The following is a 13349-nucleotide window of genomic DNA, read 5'->3' as shown; positions in this document are numbered from 1 at the left end:
CTTCCATCCCCCGACAGACCAATTTCTTCCCAAATCGCCACGGCCACCGCCATGATGTCCTCACCAGCAGATACCGCGCCGTCATCCTCCTCCGCGGCCGCACCGGCTCAGCATCCGCAGCCACCGGCGCAGCAGGATGGTCAGAAGGAACGGCGGATGGAGTCGCTCGGGTGGCTGACGGAGTCCACGGTGATGCCGAAGAAGCACAAGGCCATCGAGGGTGTCGGCGCGGCATCCATACTCGACCTCAAGGCCCAGCTCTACCGCACTCAGGAGGAAGCCCGCAATTCCACTGCCGCTGACGCTGCCTCCAGCGAGTTCCGCCGCGCCAAGAAACGCTCCGGCCCCGCCGATCCCCTCGGCGCCAAGAACTCAGGCGTAGACGCACGTGCCCACAAGTACGTCCACAATTATCCTTATGGCATTTCTTCTGCGTGATGTAGCCTGGCTATTTTTTGTGCTAGTTTTGAGGGGAATTACCGAATCAATCCTATGGCTTACCGTTTGTTAAGGTATTAGATTCCCATATCGATCCTCTGCACTAAGAGCGGAGACTAAGTAGACGTGATCTCTATCTGTTAAATAGCCCAATATGGACTTTCAACATGGATCATCTTTAGGGCAGTGCAAACTACAAAAGCAGGTGTACATAGGTAGAGTTAGCTGTTTCTCTTCTACTCCTTGTCGATCTAGAGGAAACACTAGAGGCAACTAACGTAATGGACTGCTTAACGTGGCGATCAACATTGGATTTTATGTGTGCGGGCTGTTTCTGTTGCTTGGTTGTAACAATTGCAATGCACGAATTAATGAATAAAGCTGTGAATTATGCACACAGTAGACAAGTTAAGATAACAGCACTTATATGAATCAATCTTACTAGAAAATTGTATGTAGTAAAATTTTCCAGCTATTGCAACCAGGCAACACAGATAGTTCACGGAAGATAATATTCACTGTTGATCATGACATTTTCTTATTCCATTTAAGAATTAAGTACTACTAATGGACAATTTAAGAGATAACTCTTGTTTTCCTATTCTCTCCGCCTGATATGGAGGGTTGCAAGAGATAATAGCTGACTATATCTTTGACATGCCCTTACCTATGGTTGGTTGCGTGACCTGTGTTAGGAAATTACTTGGCTGTATAGGGCATTAGATGTTTGTTACTCTAATATGAGGACTGAATTATAACTGCATAAGCTCAATCTCTCTGTGCGGATGCACAACACCATTTTATGTGCTTTGCCAAGCCTAGTTTGTGTTACCCTTGTGCTATACAAGGTAGGAAGCCAGAGCTTCTCTAGGTTAATAATGGGTACTGGTTCACACTCGCAATTATTTTAGAAGGTGGTTCATATTCGCTATTCTTAACATGCTAATTTCTTGAGTGAAATGACAAAACGTAAGTGTTTGCTTAGTGGTTGTACTGCCGGTAATTAAAGGAGTGAACTGTTACATGTGCTTGTACGTTGTGCGGTATTCTGCGATAACACGATTTTGCTTTTCCTAGCAACAAACATTGAAAATTAACAATGGATCTAATTGAAAGGAGATGCCTACTAAACCATCATTTGATTTTTCTTTTCTCAGTTTCCAAGAAAATGTCATCCTGGCCACAGTTGCTCTTGTACCATGAGTATACCATAGAATTACCATTCAATATAAAGCTATTTGTTCTGCTTTTCGTGTGGCATTTCTAAGCATCTTGATTTCACTCTATCAGCATGTCATTGTTTTTCTTGTTCTATCATTTTCACATTTTGGCACCTTTTTCATTTTGCTCTTGTCATCTTGTGCATGCTCTTGGTGTTTACTAATGTCTCTGTAATATTTCTTTTTTTCAACAGAGATAAGCTGGAGCTGAAAGCTGTGAAAGATGGTACTGCATGTTATTCTGCCCTAGAAAAGAAGGCTGAGCTGTATGAGAAATTATCCAGGGGTGAGCTACCTGATGAAGAAGACCAGGAGAAATATTGCGTTGATTTCTTCCAGAAAAGTTTTCATCAAGTCAGCGAGCGCCGGCAGCCAGAGACTGCTACTGCGTCTGAGCATGTAGAACAAGAAAATGAGAGTGTCGATTCTATGCCAAATCCCAAGCCAATGGGCCTTGGACGAACTGGTACAACAGTTGACCAAGATGAGCACAAACGCTTTGTCAGGTACTGTTTTCTTTGGGCAGTTGCTGCATTGATCCACTGAACTTCTGTGCCAGTCCTTGAGAAGTCAAAGTAGAAATTGCTCTATGGCAGATGCATAACAAAATTGGAACTGGCGGTTCCAACACTTGTAATCATTTGACGCTTGCATAAACCACTGAACATAAATTGGGCTCCCAGTTGCAGTATCCATTACATGCCTTTTAGTGCTGGTATATTGTGCATGATCACTTCTCTTAGCATGCCATGCCCATGTAGACATAGATCACGTGTTGCACCCCATAACAACAGAGTCATGCCCCTAACAAAGCACATTGTTAACTAGTAGTTTCTTTCTGTGAGTACTACCATTTGTAAATCTGTACAAGCTGTGTTCAGCTGCTTCATGTACAGACTAACTGTAGATATAGTTTACAAGGTACCACAACTGTTTTGTAGTATGAGGAGCATTGCACGTCGTTGTGTTAGGTGGGATTACAAAACTACACTCTGAATTCTCGATGTTCTCATGTTCCCTTTACATTTGTGATATCCTTTCTATCCAAGTAAATACTTGAACTAAATGTTTTTAGCATGAGCTGCATTACTTTGGTTTTATTTGTCATAAATATTTCCTCAATTTACTGATCTAATTAAAATGTGCCTTGGTATAACTTACAAGTAGTAGTTTAGTAGAGCACTCTTATCTGGTGAAGCACTTATATATGACACAATTAGTCGTACAAACTTTCCGTGCACGTTAAACTGTAACGCTTGGGGAATGTGGCCTTGTATGGAGAGACAGGGATACTGATACCCCAGGAGATGTGCAAAGGTTGAGACCATAGTGTGAATCCAGCTAACCGTAGTCGTGTGATAAGGAGAGGCACCTCATTGATAATAAACTAGAAAGATTTTCCATGGTCCATGTTGCTCCAGCCTCCATGCATTCTCTTGAGTGGGAATGACAGTATTACAGTGTTACTAGATTCAAATTTAAAACTGATGCTTTGTAGATCCCTTGGTTGCATACTATCACTACCAGATGGTACCAATGAATTTGCAGCCTGAACGATTTTGTCTCCCTCTGAGAATAATATTTCTCAGGTCTTTGACTAACTTGCACCATGGCATGTCTGCAGGGAGGTTCACGACGAAGTAAGTCAAGCAAGGCAGAAGGCTTCAACGATGAAACACCGGCGACAAGAGCAGGAGTCGGCTCGTAGAGAGAAACTCAGGCAAGCTTTCCTCAAGAAGCGCCTTGATAAGTTGATGGCTGAAAAGCAGGCATCTTCGGCCAGTGATGACCAACCAGTTAGCTAGTCGAGGTTTTGTATGTCTTGCACTTGTGCCCAGGTGGCAGTTGTTGTAGTTCATGCGATCACGGTTCATGCAACTGCAAATGAGAAGATTTGTCTTGTTTGTGATTCCCTCGATCTGGCGAAATCAAATTCAGAAAATGGTCTTTGCATGTACAGTCACGCAATGTAGAGGTAATTTGAATCTTACACTGACGAGGTGTCTTGATCCTCGACTGATTTGCTGGGCGTTGGGCAGATTCCTGCAACCTTTTTTTTTCTGCTTTTAGATGCTTCTCGTCGAGGCCGAGCATATGACTGCCATCTCCATCTTAAGTTGGCGAATCGTGTGCGCCCAACTCTGGCTGTAATCCACCAGTTCTAATTCAGCATGGTACAGAGAGGAGAAAGAAGCATGTTCCATGCTACTCTGGTTGGATGATGGAATAAAGACCGATGATAAAAAGTTTCGCCGCGCTTTCCGTGATTCTTTTCAGCTTGAAACAAACTATTCTCGCGGAAGCTTAACCATTCCCTCCCTTACATCTGAGCAGAGCAGGCGAAAAGGCAGCACTGCGTGGCTCGCGACTTGACGGTGGAGGAACGATCAATGGCCAAGCCGGCTCCGACTAAGAACGCCGGCGACGCAGCAACGGCGGTGGTGCCAGTGCCGAGTCCGTTCGAGTACCATGTCTATGGCCCCCGCAAGCTGTCCTTCACCAGCTGGAGAGATCTTCTTAGCTCAAGCTGGTCAGTGCTCCGTAATCCGTATGCGTTTGTTACACCTGGACGAGTGCATGATTTGCATTGCACATTCGCGTAGCTTCACCCGAAAAAAAAAAGCTTTACCGGGAGTTGTTGCGATGGTTGATGCAGGAAGAACCCTGACTACCGGCGGATGGTGATCGCGTGCTTCATCCAGGGGGCGTACCTGCTGGAGCTGGACCGGCAGGAGAAGCGGGACGAGCGCACCAGCCTCGCGCCGCAGTGGTGGCGCCCGTTCAAGTACAGGCTGGTCCAGGCGCTCGTCGACGAGCGCGACGGCTCCATCTACGGCGCCGTCCTCGAGTGGGACCGCCAGGCCGCGCTCTCGGACTACATCCCGTTCCGGCCCACCCGCGCGCCCGCCGCCGTCGTGGCGCTGCGCGGCACGCTGCTCAAGGCGCCCACGTTCCGCCGCGACGTCGTCGACGACCTCCGCTTCCTGGCCTGGGACAGCCTCAAGGGCTCCGTGCGCTTCGCCGGCGCGCTGGCGGCGCTGCGGGCGGCCGCGCGCAAGTTCGGCGTCGCCAACGTGTGCGTGGGCGGGCACTCGCTGGGCGCCGGGTTCGCGCTGCAGGTGGGCAAGGCGCTGGCCAAGGAGGGCGTCTTCGTGGAGTGCCACGTGTTCAACCCGCCGTCCGTGTCGCTGGTCATGAGCCTCAAGGGCTTCGCCGAGACGGCCGGCGAGCTGTGGGGCCGCGTGCGCGCTTGGATACCCTACATGGGCACCCAAGCCGGCGGGGACGCGGGCGGCGGCAGCAACAGCGAGAGCGAGGCCAAGGCGTCGCTGGCGCGCGCCGGGATGGCCAAGTGGCTGCCGCACCTCTACATTAACACCAACGACTACATCTGCTGCTACTACAGCGACGCCGCGAGCGGGACGGCCACCGTGGCCGTCGGCAGCGGGGGCGGGAGCGGCACTAGCAAGGCCGGCGTGGCGAGGATGGTGGTTGTTTCCAAGGGGCCGAGCAAGTTCCTGGCCGCGCACGGGCTGGAGCAGTGGTGGGCTGACGATGTCGAGCTGCAGGTGGCGCTCAACCACAGCAAACTCGTCGACCGCCAGCTCAGGTCGCTCTACGCCCCGCCACCAGCCGCACCAGCCGCTCGGAGTTAGGCACGTGTGCCATGGTACTATTGACTTATTATCATTGTTTTTTTTTTCGTTGAATGGTTATTGCCATTGTTGCTGTTCATGTTGGGTCCTTGCGGCTGGGGTTAATGATGTGCCCAATTCTTTTTTTACAGACCCAATTTGACATATTGGTTTATACCCTCCCCGTCCCATAATATAAGATGTTTTTGCAGGCTATATTAACTTGCAAAATTGTGGAACGGAAGAAGTACTAAATAAAACAGATCTTGTCGAAGTCGTCTCTAAATTGCATTGTGTTCCACCACTGACTGTAGAAAAAAAAGTGGGCAAGACCAAATCCACTCGCATAAGCTGCACTAATATTAAAGATTGTAAATAAGTGGGATCACATTTCTTTGATCGCGGATGAATAGTTATTGAAGATTAAAAACAAAGGCTTATGGTTTGAATCTAATTAGCAGGTGCACCCCGAGTTTCTTGAGAGGGTGGAGACACAACATGGAACTCACATGTAGCTACTATAGATAATCTGAGAAGATTTTTGCTGAAGTTAGGAAAGTAACATACAACTTAAAGTGTGGAGTGCTAACATCAAAAGGACCTTAGGAAATCTAATCTTTCTCTAGTGACCAATATGGCAGGAAATGTTTCATCAAAAGGGCTTTCTTTCATATCTATGACGAGGAAGATTTTAGTTTCGCATAACAGGTCCGGTGAAAGGTGATTGTTGCAGGGTTGTCAACTCTAAATTTTTCCATTGAATGGCAAATGGGAAAAGGGGGGACGGGGATAGTATGTACACTTTTAAACATGGTCTGATGTTCTGATGGGCACTGATCAAATCCTCTAAAATGCTACTGACCATTTGACTTATTATGAAAGCTTTGTTTGGCGAGAAGGAGGCCATATGAATCTAGAGAATGATATGGACCTGAAGAATGTTTATCAGAAGATGGTAACAAAGATTTGGATAGACCCTTTGCCAGGAAGTGACCAAGTTTACTATTGATAGCATGGCTCTTGGACCTGATGGAATTCCTATAGAGTTCTTATCAGTACTCAAACATGACGTGCTGACTCCTTATGATTTCTACGTGCACAAGTTGGATCGACGCCAAATAATTAACTCTGGGGCTCTAAATCTACTACCTAAAATTGATGATGCTGAAACCATCTAGTTGCCGAGAAGAAGTGGTTCTATACCTTCTGGTGACACACATAAAAGGTGTTTCAAGCCATATTCGCTCATACGCGCATGGTATGAAGGGCCCATGGCGAGGCTAACAATTTCCTTAAGTGTGCCACCCCTGGTTTCCTTATGAGGGACCACGCGACTACCAAAGGTGAAGGAGTGTGACGCCCCCGATTCAACCGTACACTAATCATGCACGCAAACGTGTACGATCAAGATCAGGGACTCACGGGAAGATATCACAACACAATTCTAAAAACATAATTAAGTCATACAAGCATCATAATACAAGCCAGGGGCCTCGAGGGCTCGAATACAAGTGCTCGATCATAGACGAGTCAACGGAAGCAACAATATCTGAGTACAGACATAAGTTAAACAAGTTTGCCTTAAGAAGGCTAGCACAAACTGTGATACAGATCGAAAGAGGCACAGGCCTCTTGCCTCGGATCCTCCTAAACTACTCCTGGTCGTCGTCAACGGCCTGCACATAGAAGTAGGCACCTCCAGTGTAGTAAGAGTCGTCGTCGACGGTGGCGTCTGGCTCCTGGGCTCCGGCATCTAGTTGCGACAACCAGGTAGAAAGGAAAAGGGGAAAAGAGGGAGAAAAGCAACCGTGAGTACTCATCCAAAGTACTCGCAAGCAAGGAGCTACACTACATATGCATGAGTATATGTGTAAAGAGGCAATATCGGTGGACTGAACTGCAGAATGCCAGAATAAGAGGGGGATAGCTAATCCTGTCGAAGACTACGCTTCTGGCAGCCTCCGTCTTGCAGCATGTAGAAGAGAGTAGATTGAAGTCCTCCAAGTAGCATCGTGTAGCATAATCCTACCCGGCGATCCTCCCCTCGTCGCCCTGTGGAAAAGCGATCACCGGGTTGTCTGTGGAACTTGTCTGGGTGTGTTTTATTAAGTATCCGGTTCTAGTTGTCATAAGGTCAAGGTACAACTCCGGGTCGTCCTTTTACCAAGGGACACGGCTATTCGAATAGATAAACTTCCCTGCAGGGGTGCACCACATAACCCAACACGCTTGATCCCATTTGGCCGGACACATTTTCCTGGGTCATGCCCGGCCTCGGAAGATCAACACGTCGCAGCCCCACCTAGGCACAGCAGAGAGGTCAACACGCCGGTCTAAATCCTATGCGCGCAGGGGTCTGGGCCCATCGCCCATTGCACACCTGCATGTTGCGTACGCGGCCGGAAGCAGACCTAGCAACCTCCATTACAAAGGAAGTTGCATTAACGCAGTCCAACCCGGCGCGTGCCGCTCAGTCGCTGACGTCACGAAGGCTTCGGCTGATACCACGACGTTGAGTGCCCATATCTTTCCCGCGTAGTTGGTTAGTGCGTATAGGCCAGTGGCCAGACTCAGATCAAATACCAAGATCTCGTTAAGCGTGTTATTATGAAGTAACCGCGGACGCCGACCAGGGCCAGGCCCACCTCTCGCCTAGGTGGTCTCAACCTGCCCTGTCGCTCCGACACAAAGGAACAGTCGGGGGCCATCAGGAACCCAGGCCCACCTCTACCGGGATGGAGCCACCTGTCCTTTCAGCCCCCACATCGGAATCACTTGCGGGTACTCAACGAGCTGACGCGACTTTAGTCACCATCTGTATAGTATGTATATATGTATAGTATATACCCGTGATCACCTCCCAAGTGATCACGGCCCGATAGTATAGCAAGGCAGACTGACAAGAATGTAGGGCCAATGATGATAAACTAGCATCCTATACTAAGCATTTAGGATTGCGGGTAAGGTATCAACGACTGTAGCAACAATGACAGGCTATGCAACAGAGTAGGATCAATCGAAACAATAACATGCTACACTACTCTAATGCAAGCAGTAGAGGTAGAATAGGCGATATCTGGTGATCAAAGGGGGAGCTTGCCTGGTTGCTCTGGCAAGGAGGGGTCGTCAACACCGTAGTCGAACTGGGTGTCGTCGGCAGCCTCGGGGTCTACCGGAAAGAAGTAACGGAGGGGGAACACAATAAATAATAGAGCAATCAAAGCATCACAAAGCATAACATGGCAATACGCGGTGCTAGATGTGCCCTAACGCGGTAGTAGGTGATACCGGCGAAAGGGGAAAACATCCAGGAAAGTATCCCCGTTGTTTCGCGTTTTCGGACAGATGAACCGGAGGTGAAATGTTGCAGATTCACTATGCTAGGGATGTGTGGCGAATAAACGGGCTGCGCATCTGGATTCGTCTCATCGTTCTAAGCAACTTTCATGTAGAAAGTATTTTCATCTGAGCTACGGTTTATTTTATATGATTTTCTAAAGTTTTAAATCATTTTTAGAATTTATTTAATTAATTTAATTCAACATTATCCAAAATAGTGTTTGCTGACGTCAGCATGACGTATGTGTGATGTCAGCAGTCAACAGTGTGGTTGACTGGGTCAATCTGACGTGGGGGTCCCGCATGTCGTACTGTTTAGTTAATTAGGTTAATTAGCTAATTAGGTTAACTAAACATAATTAATTAAGCCAATTAATTAATTAATTAATTGATTAATTAATTATTATTTAATTTTATTTAGTTAGTTAATTTTTTAAAAACGTTCCAGGGCGTGGGGCCTACTTGTCATAGGGTGTTTACCTAAACATGTAATTAAAGTTAATTACAGGGTTAATTAGATTAATTAACAGGATCAATTAAGTTAATTAATTATCATAATTAATTAATTATATTGTTTTTATTTTTTTATTTCATTTTCGTTTTCTTTTGTTTCCTTGGAAAAATACAGGGGCGTGGGCCCCTGTGGTTAGTGGCACAAGGCCAAGCACACACGGGTGCACGCGCACGCGCGGAGGCGAACCGGCGGCCAGCGGCTACGACGCTTGGTCGGCGAACAGCGGCAGCAGCGGCGAGCTCGTCTGGGAGCAGTCAGTGGCGCGGTTCGTGGTCGGGGCAGGGAGGGCGCGTGACCAAGGGGCTCACGGGCGCGACGATGGCGACGCGAGCTCGCCGGAGCTCACGGGGCACCGGACGACTCGTACGGCGGAGGCGCGGGCGAGAGGAGCTCGGCGCTGGCGTGGCCTAGGTGGTGTTCAGTGCGAGTGGGGCCGGGGTGGGCTTAGCGACGACGACGACAAGCGGGGGAAAGGGGGGACGAACGGGTCCTCACCAGCGTTGGTGAGCAGGAAGGCGTCGAGGCGCGTGGAGGCCGTTCGGGAAGGAGGACGGGGACGACCGCGTCGGAGACGAGGCATGCCGTCGAGGGAGGAAGGCGGGGTCGGTCCAGCGACGGGGTAGGGGAGGCGACGGGAGGCGCGGGGCATCGGCTGCCCAGACCGGATCCCCGCGGGGCGAAGGCTTCGAGGAGGCGGGCGCCGACGCTGGCGGGGTCAGCTCGGCGGCGGCGACGCGGTCTTCGGGGGCAAGCGCCCCCGATCCAAATCGGGGGGAGCGAGAGGAACGAGGGAGAGTGGGTGTCGTGGGGGGGGAGTGGGGTTCTATTGGGTTAGGGTTTGGAGGGGGGGGTTATGTGTGCGCGGTTGGGCCGCCTGGTTGGCCCAAAGGCCAGCTGGGCCGAGGCCCAGCGGGGAGGGGGTCTTTTCCTTTCTTTTTTTTGTTTTGTTTTGTTTTCTTCTTTTTAACCCATTCTTTTGCTCTTAAATCCTGGAATCAACTTGCTTTCATGCTTAAAATTGATCTTGCGAAAGCTTTTGATCGTTTAGAATGGAGCTTCATAGTTTCAGCTCTTGCTCATAAAGGTCTGCATGGTCATTTCATAAATTTGATCTATGAATGCATTTCCACACCCACTTTCTCTGTGGTTATTAATGGTAAACATTCTCATAAATTTAAAAGCGCTAGGGGTATTCGCCAAGGTTGTCCTATGTCCCCTTATTTGTTTGTTTTGGCCATTAATGAATTGTCTCTTGCTCTTAATGATGCTCTGGCTGATAATCATTTGCAGGGTATTTCTCTTGGACCAGGTTGCCCTCCTATTCATTCTCTCTTGTTTGCAGATGATTTATTAGTTTGTGGGCAAGCTTCGGTTCAAGAGGCAAATGCTATGGCCCAAATTATCCATCATTTCTGTTCTATTTCTGGGCAAATTCCTAACTGGGCGAAATCTGCCATTATCTTCAGCTCTTGTGTTAGTCAGGCTGTAGCTCATGATATTAAGCAGATTTCCCTGTTTCTAACATGGAGGCTCATTTTTCTCATCTGGGTCACCCTCTTATTCTTCCTGCTAAGAATAGATCTGCTGCCTATAATTTTGTTTTAGACAAATTTCTGAATAAGCTACCGGCTTACAAGGCTAACATGCTTTCTCATGCAGCTAGGCTTGAGTTGATCAAATCTGTTTTCTCTGCTATTCCTGTTTACTATATGGCTAACATTTTGTTCTCCAAAAAACTTTTAGCCAAACTCACTACTATTATTAGGAACTTTTGGTGGACAGGTATTAGGGAAAATAATTCCAACAGGGGTTTGTGTCTTCGCGCTTGGAAGGATATTTGTAATTCAAAGCAGGAAGGTGGGCTTGGTATTAGGAATTTGCAAGCGGTTAATGAAGGGTTGATTCTTGCAGCTGCTTGGCGTCTGGCTAAAGATCCTTCCTCTCATCTTCATTTGGTCCTTAAATCTAAATACTTCTTTGATACTTCGATTTGGCTGGCTAGCTCGTCCACTACAAAATCTGCTTTTTGGTCTGCCATCCTTAAAATGCTTCCAAAACTCAAAGCTCATTCTTTCTATCAGCTCACTCAAGGTAATGTTTCTATATGGAGCACTCCCTGGTGCTCTCTTTGGACTACTGTTTATGATCACCTTATTGTTCAGCCTTCAGGTTATGTTTACCCTTCTCTTGTTAAAGATCTTTGGGTTCCTGGAACCAAAATTTGGGATAATAATTTGATTTCTTCTCTTTTCTGACAGCCTCTTGCTACTGCTATTATTCAAACCGATATTATTCAAGAGAACTGTCCGGATATACTTTGTTGGGATCTAACACCTAATGGCAATTGTACTTCCAAATCCACTTATAAATTGTGCTTGCAGGACATTCATGCTAATCCTAGATCTGCTCCTTCTCAAGTTCCTTTGCAGATTAAAAATCTTCTAAAGCTGATTTGGAAGCAAAAGACAATAATTCCTAGAGTCAAGACTTTTGCTTGGAGGCTTATCCAGGAGGCCCTTCCCACAGGTTTGAGAGCTGGCCGCTTTTCTCTACATATCTCTCAATTTTGTTGCAAATGTGGACAACAAGAAGATGAGATGCATTTGTTTTTTCTTTGCGACTTCGCTAGAGCTGCTTGGTTCTCTTCTCCTTGGTGCATTAGAACGGATGCACTAATTCAAGCCAATCCTACTATTCACAGCGTTTTACATGCTTTAATTAACATGATTCATTCCCATGCATCTGTGCCTAACATTCTCAATTTTTTGTGGTGCCTATGGAAAGCTCGGAATGACCATCTTTTCAACAGGAAGAGAGCTCTTCCCTATCAAATTCATATTGCTGCTAAAGCTCTCGATGTTGAATTGAATGATAATATGCATGTTTCTCTCCAAAATAACGTTGTTTGTGCTGTGCCTACTGTTAACCAGCTACCTGTGCAGGGAAAAACAATTAAGTCTGATCTTCTGCTAACAGGACCAAGAGTTTACTCTGATGCAACTTTCAGGTGTAAAAAAATCCCTGGTTTAACTCAAGGAATGGTGGCTACTGGCATCGGAGTCTACCTTTGTTTGCCACAAGATCCGACGGAAATCAATGTTCAGATTCAAGCGTCTTCTGCGGATACAGATTCTCCTTTGAAAGCGGAAGCTTTGGCTCTTCTCTTGGCGGCTCAAGTGGCTAATCGCCTTAACATTTCTCAACCTACTTTCCTCACCGACTGCCTCTCTTTGGCATCGTTTGCTGCTTCTTCTAAGGCTTCTGATGTTGCCATCCCCTGGGCTATCAGGAAAATACTAGCTGAATTTTTCTTCTTCTCCTCTGATCTTCATGCTCAGGTGTTTCACATTTCTAGGGAGATCAATGGGATTGCCCACAATATGGCTCAACAGGTTCTTAGGCCTTATCTAGGACCTGACATATGCTGTTTTGCCTCAGCTCATCAAAATGGATCTTACCCTGTAGTTTCTCTTCTTTCCAATTTTCAGTTCCAGGGATTTGTAATCCATGCTGTACACTGTTATTGAGCTAAATAGTAAAGTTTGGCGCTTTGTGCGCCTTCTGTTGTTCAATTTTTTTTTATTTTTTTGTTCTGTTTTATTTTAGATACACATTATTTTTAGTTTACAAAAAAAGATAACAACTCCTAAATTAATGTTTGAGAACCACCCACTGCCATAAATGTTTTACCCCGAAATAAATTAGTTCATAATTTTATTAATTGAAAAAGGTATTCACTTAATTGTTTTTACTGCTGTTTAACTCACTTTAGAGTAATTAATTATTTTATAAAAAATGTTGTTTCTCCACCAATACTATCCATGATTTATTTGTCACAATAAGAACATTTTAGTTTTGAGAATTGAAAACTTTTATTGTTTGACTTTAATTCGAATTTGAATTTGGATCGGTTCTGAACTAAGACAAGATTAGCAACGGTAATCGTGGTGACTCAGCATCCTTAACGTGGGATTACTGTAGCATAACTATCCGGGCGTCACAATTCTCCTCCACTACAAGAAATCTCGTCCCGAGATTTAGGAGCGGGAGTAAGGGGGGAGGGATTTGGTTACGAAATTCTAATGAATCTTCTCGTTCTTGGTTGCTCTTCTCGAAGAGGTCGATCCATTTCACTGATGTCTTCATTTCTCTACTTCAGGTCATCATGATGAAGTTATCACTTTCTTCGGGAACTCCAACGTA

General features: G+C 46.5%; 2 protein-coding genes across 2 annotated transcripts; both read left to right on the top strand.

Annotated features, from left to right (window-relative positions):
- Positions 1–6: 6 nt before the first annotated feature.
- LOC119276486 (uncharacterized protein At4g18257-like) lies at positions 7–3648 on the top strand. Its single transcript, XM_037557550.1, has 3 exons — positions 7–398; positions 1853–2164; positions 3283–3648. Exons 1-3 carry the CDS (start codon positions 52–54, stop codon positions 3461–3463), a joined length of 840 nt encoding a protein of 279 aa, XP_037413447.1. The 5' UTR covers positions 7–51; the 3' UTR covers positions 3464–3648.
- A 165-nt stretch (positions 3649–3813) lies between these two features.
- LOC119276485 (GDSL esterase/lipase At4g10955-like) lies at positions 3814–5548 on the top strand. Its single transcript, XM_037557549.1, has 3 exons — positions 3814–3904; positions 3993–4188; positions 4315–5548. Exons 1-3 carry the CDS (start codon positions 3895–3897, stop codon positions 5312–5314), a joined length of 1206 nt encoding a protein of 401 aa, XP_037413446.1. The 5' UTR covers positions 3814–3894; the 3' UTR covers positions 5315–5548.
- The last annotated feature ends 7801 nt before the right edge of the window (positions 5549–13349 follow it).

The sequence above is a fragment of the Triticum dicoccoides genome, chromosome 3B, assembly GCF_002162155.2.
Source record: "Triticum dicoccoides isolate Atlit2015 ecotype Zavitan chromosome 3B, WEW_v2.0, whole genome shotgun sequence".
NCBI classification, from domain to species: Eukaryota; Viridiplantae; Streptophyta; class Magnoliopsida; order Poales; family Poaceae; genus Triticum; species Triticum dicoccoides.
This window is presented reverse-complemented; position numbering and strand designations above follow the sequence as displayed.

Coding starts and splice junctions, on each gene's coding strand:
- LOC119276485 (XM_037557549.1), top strand. Junction 4,189..4,314: donor GATCTTCTTAGCTCAAGCTG/GTCAGTGCTCCG, acceptor TGGTTGATGCAG/GAAGAACCCTGACTACCGGC.
- LOC119276486 (XM_037557550.1), top strand. CDS start 52: ATGATGTCCTCACCAGCAGATACCGCGCCGTCATCCTCCTCCGCGGCC. Junction 399..1,852: donor GTAGACGCACGTGCCCACAA/GTACGTCCACAA, acceptor TTTTTTCAACAG/AGATAAGCTGGAGCTGAAAG. Junction 2,165..3,282: donor GAGCACAAACGCTTTGTCAG/GTACTGTTTTCT, acceptor GCATGTCTGCAG/GGAGGTTCACGACGAAGTAA.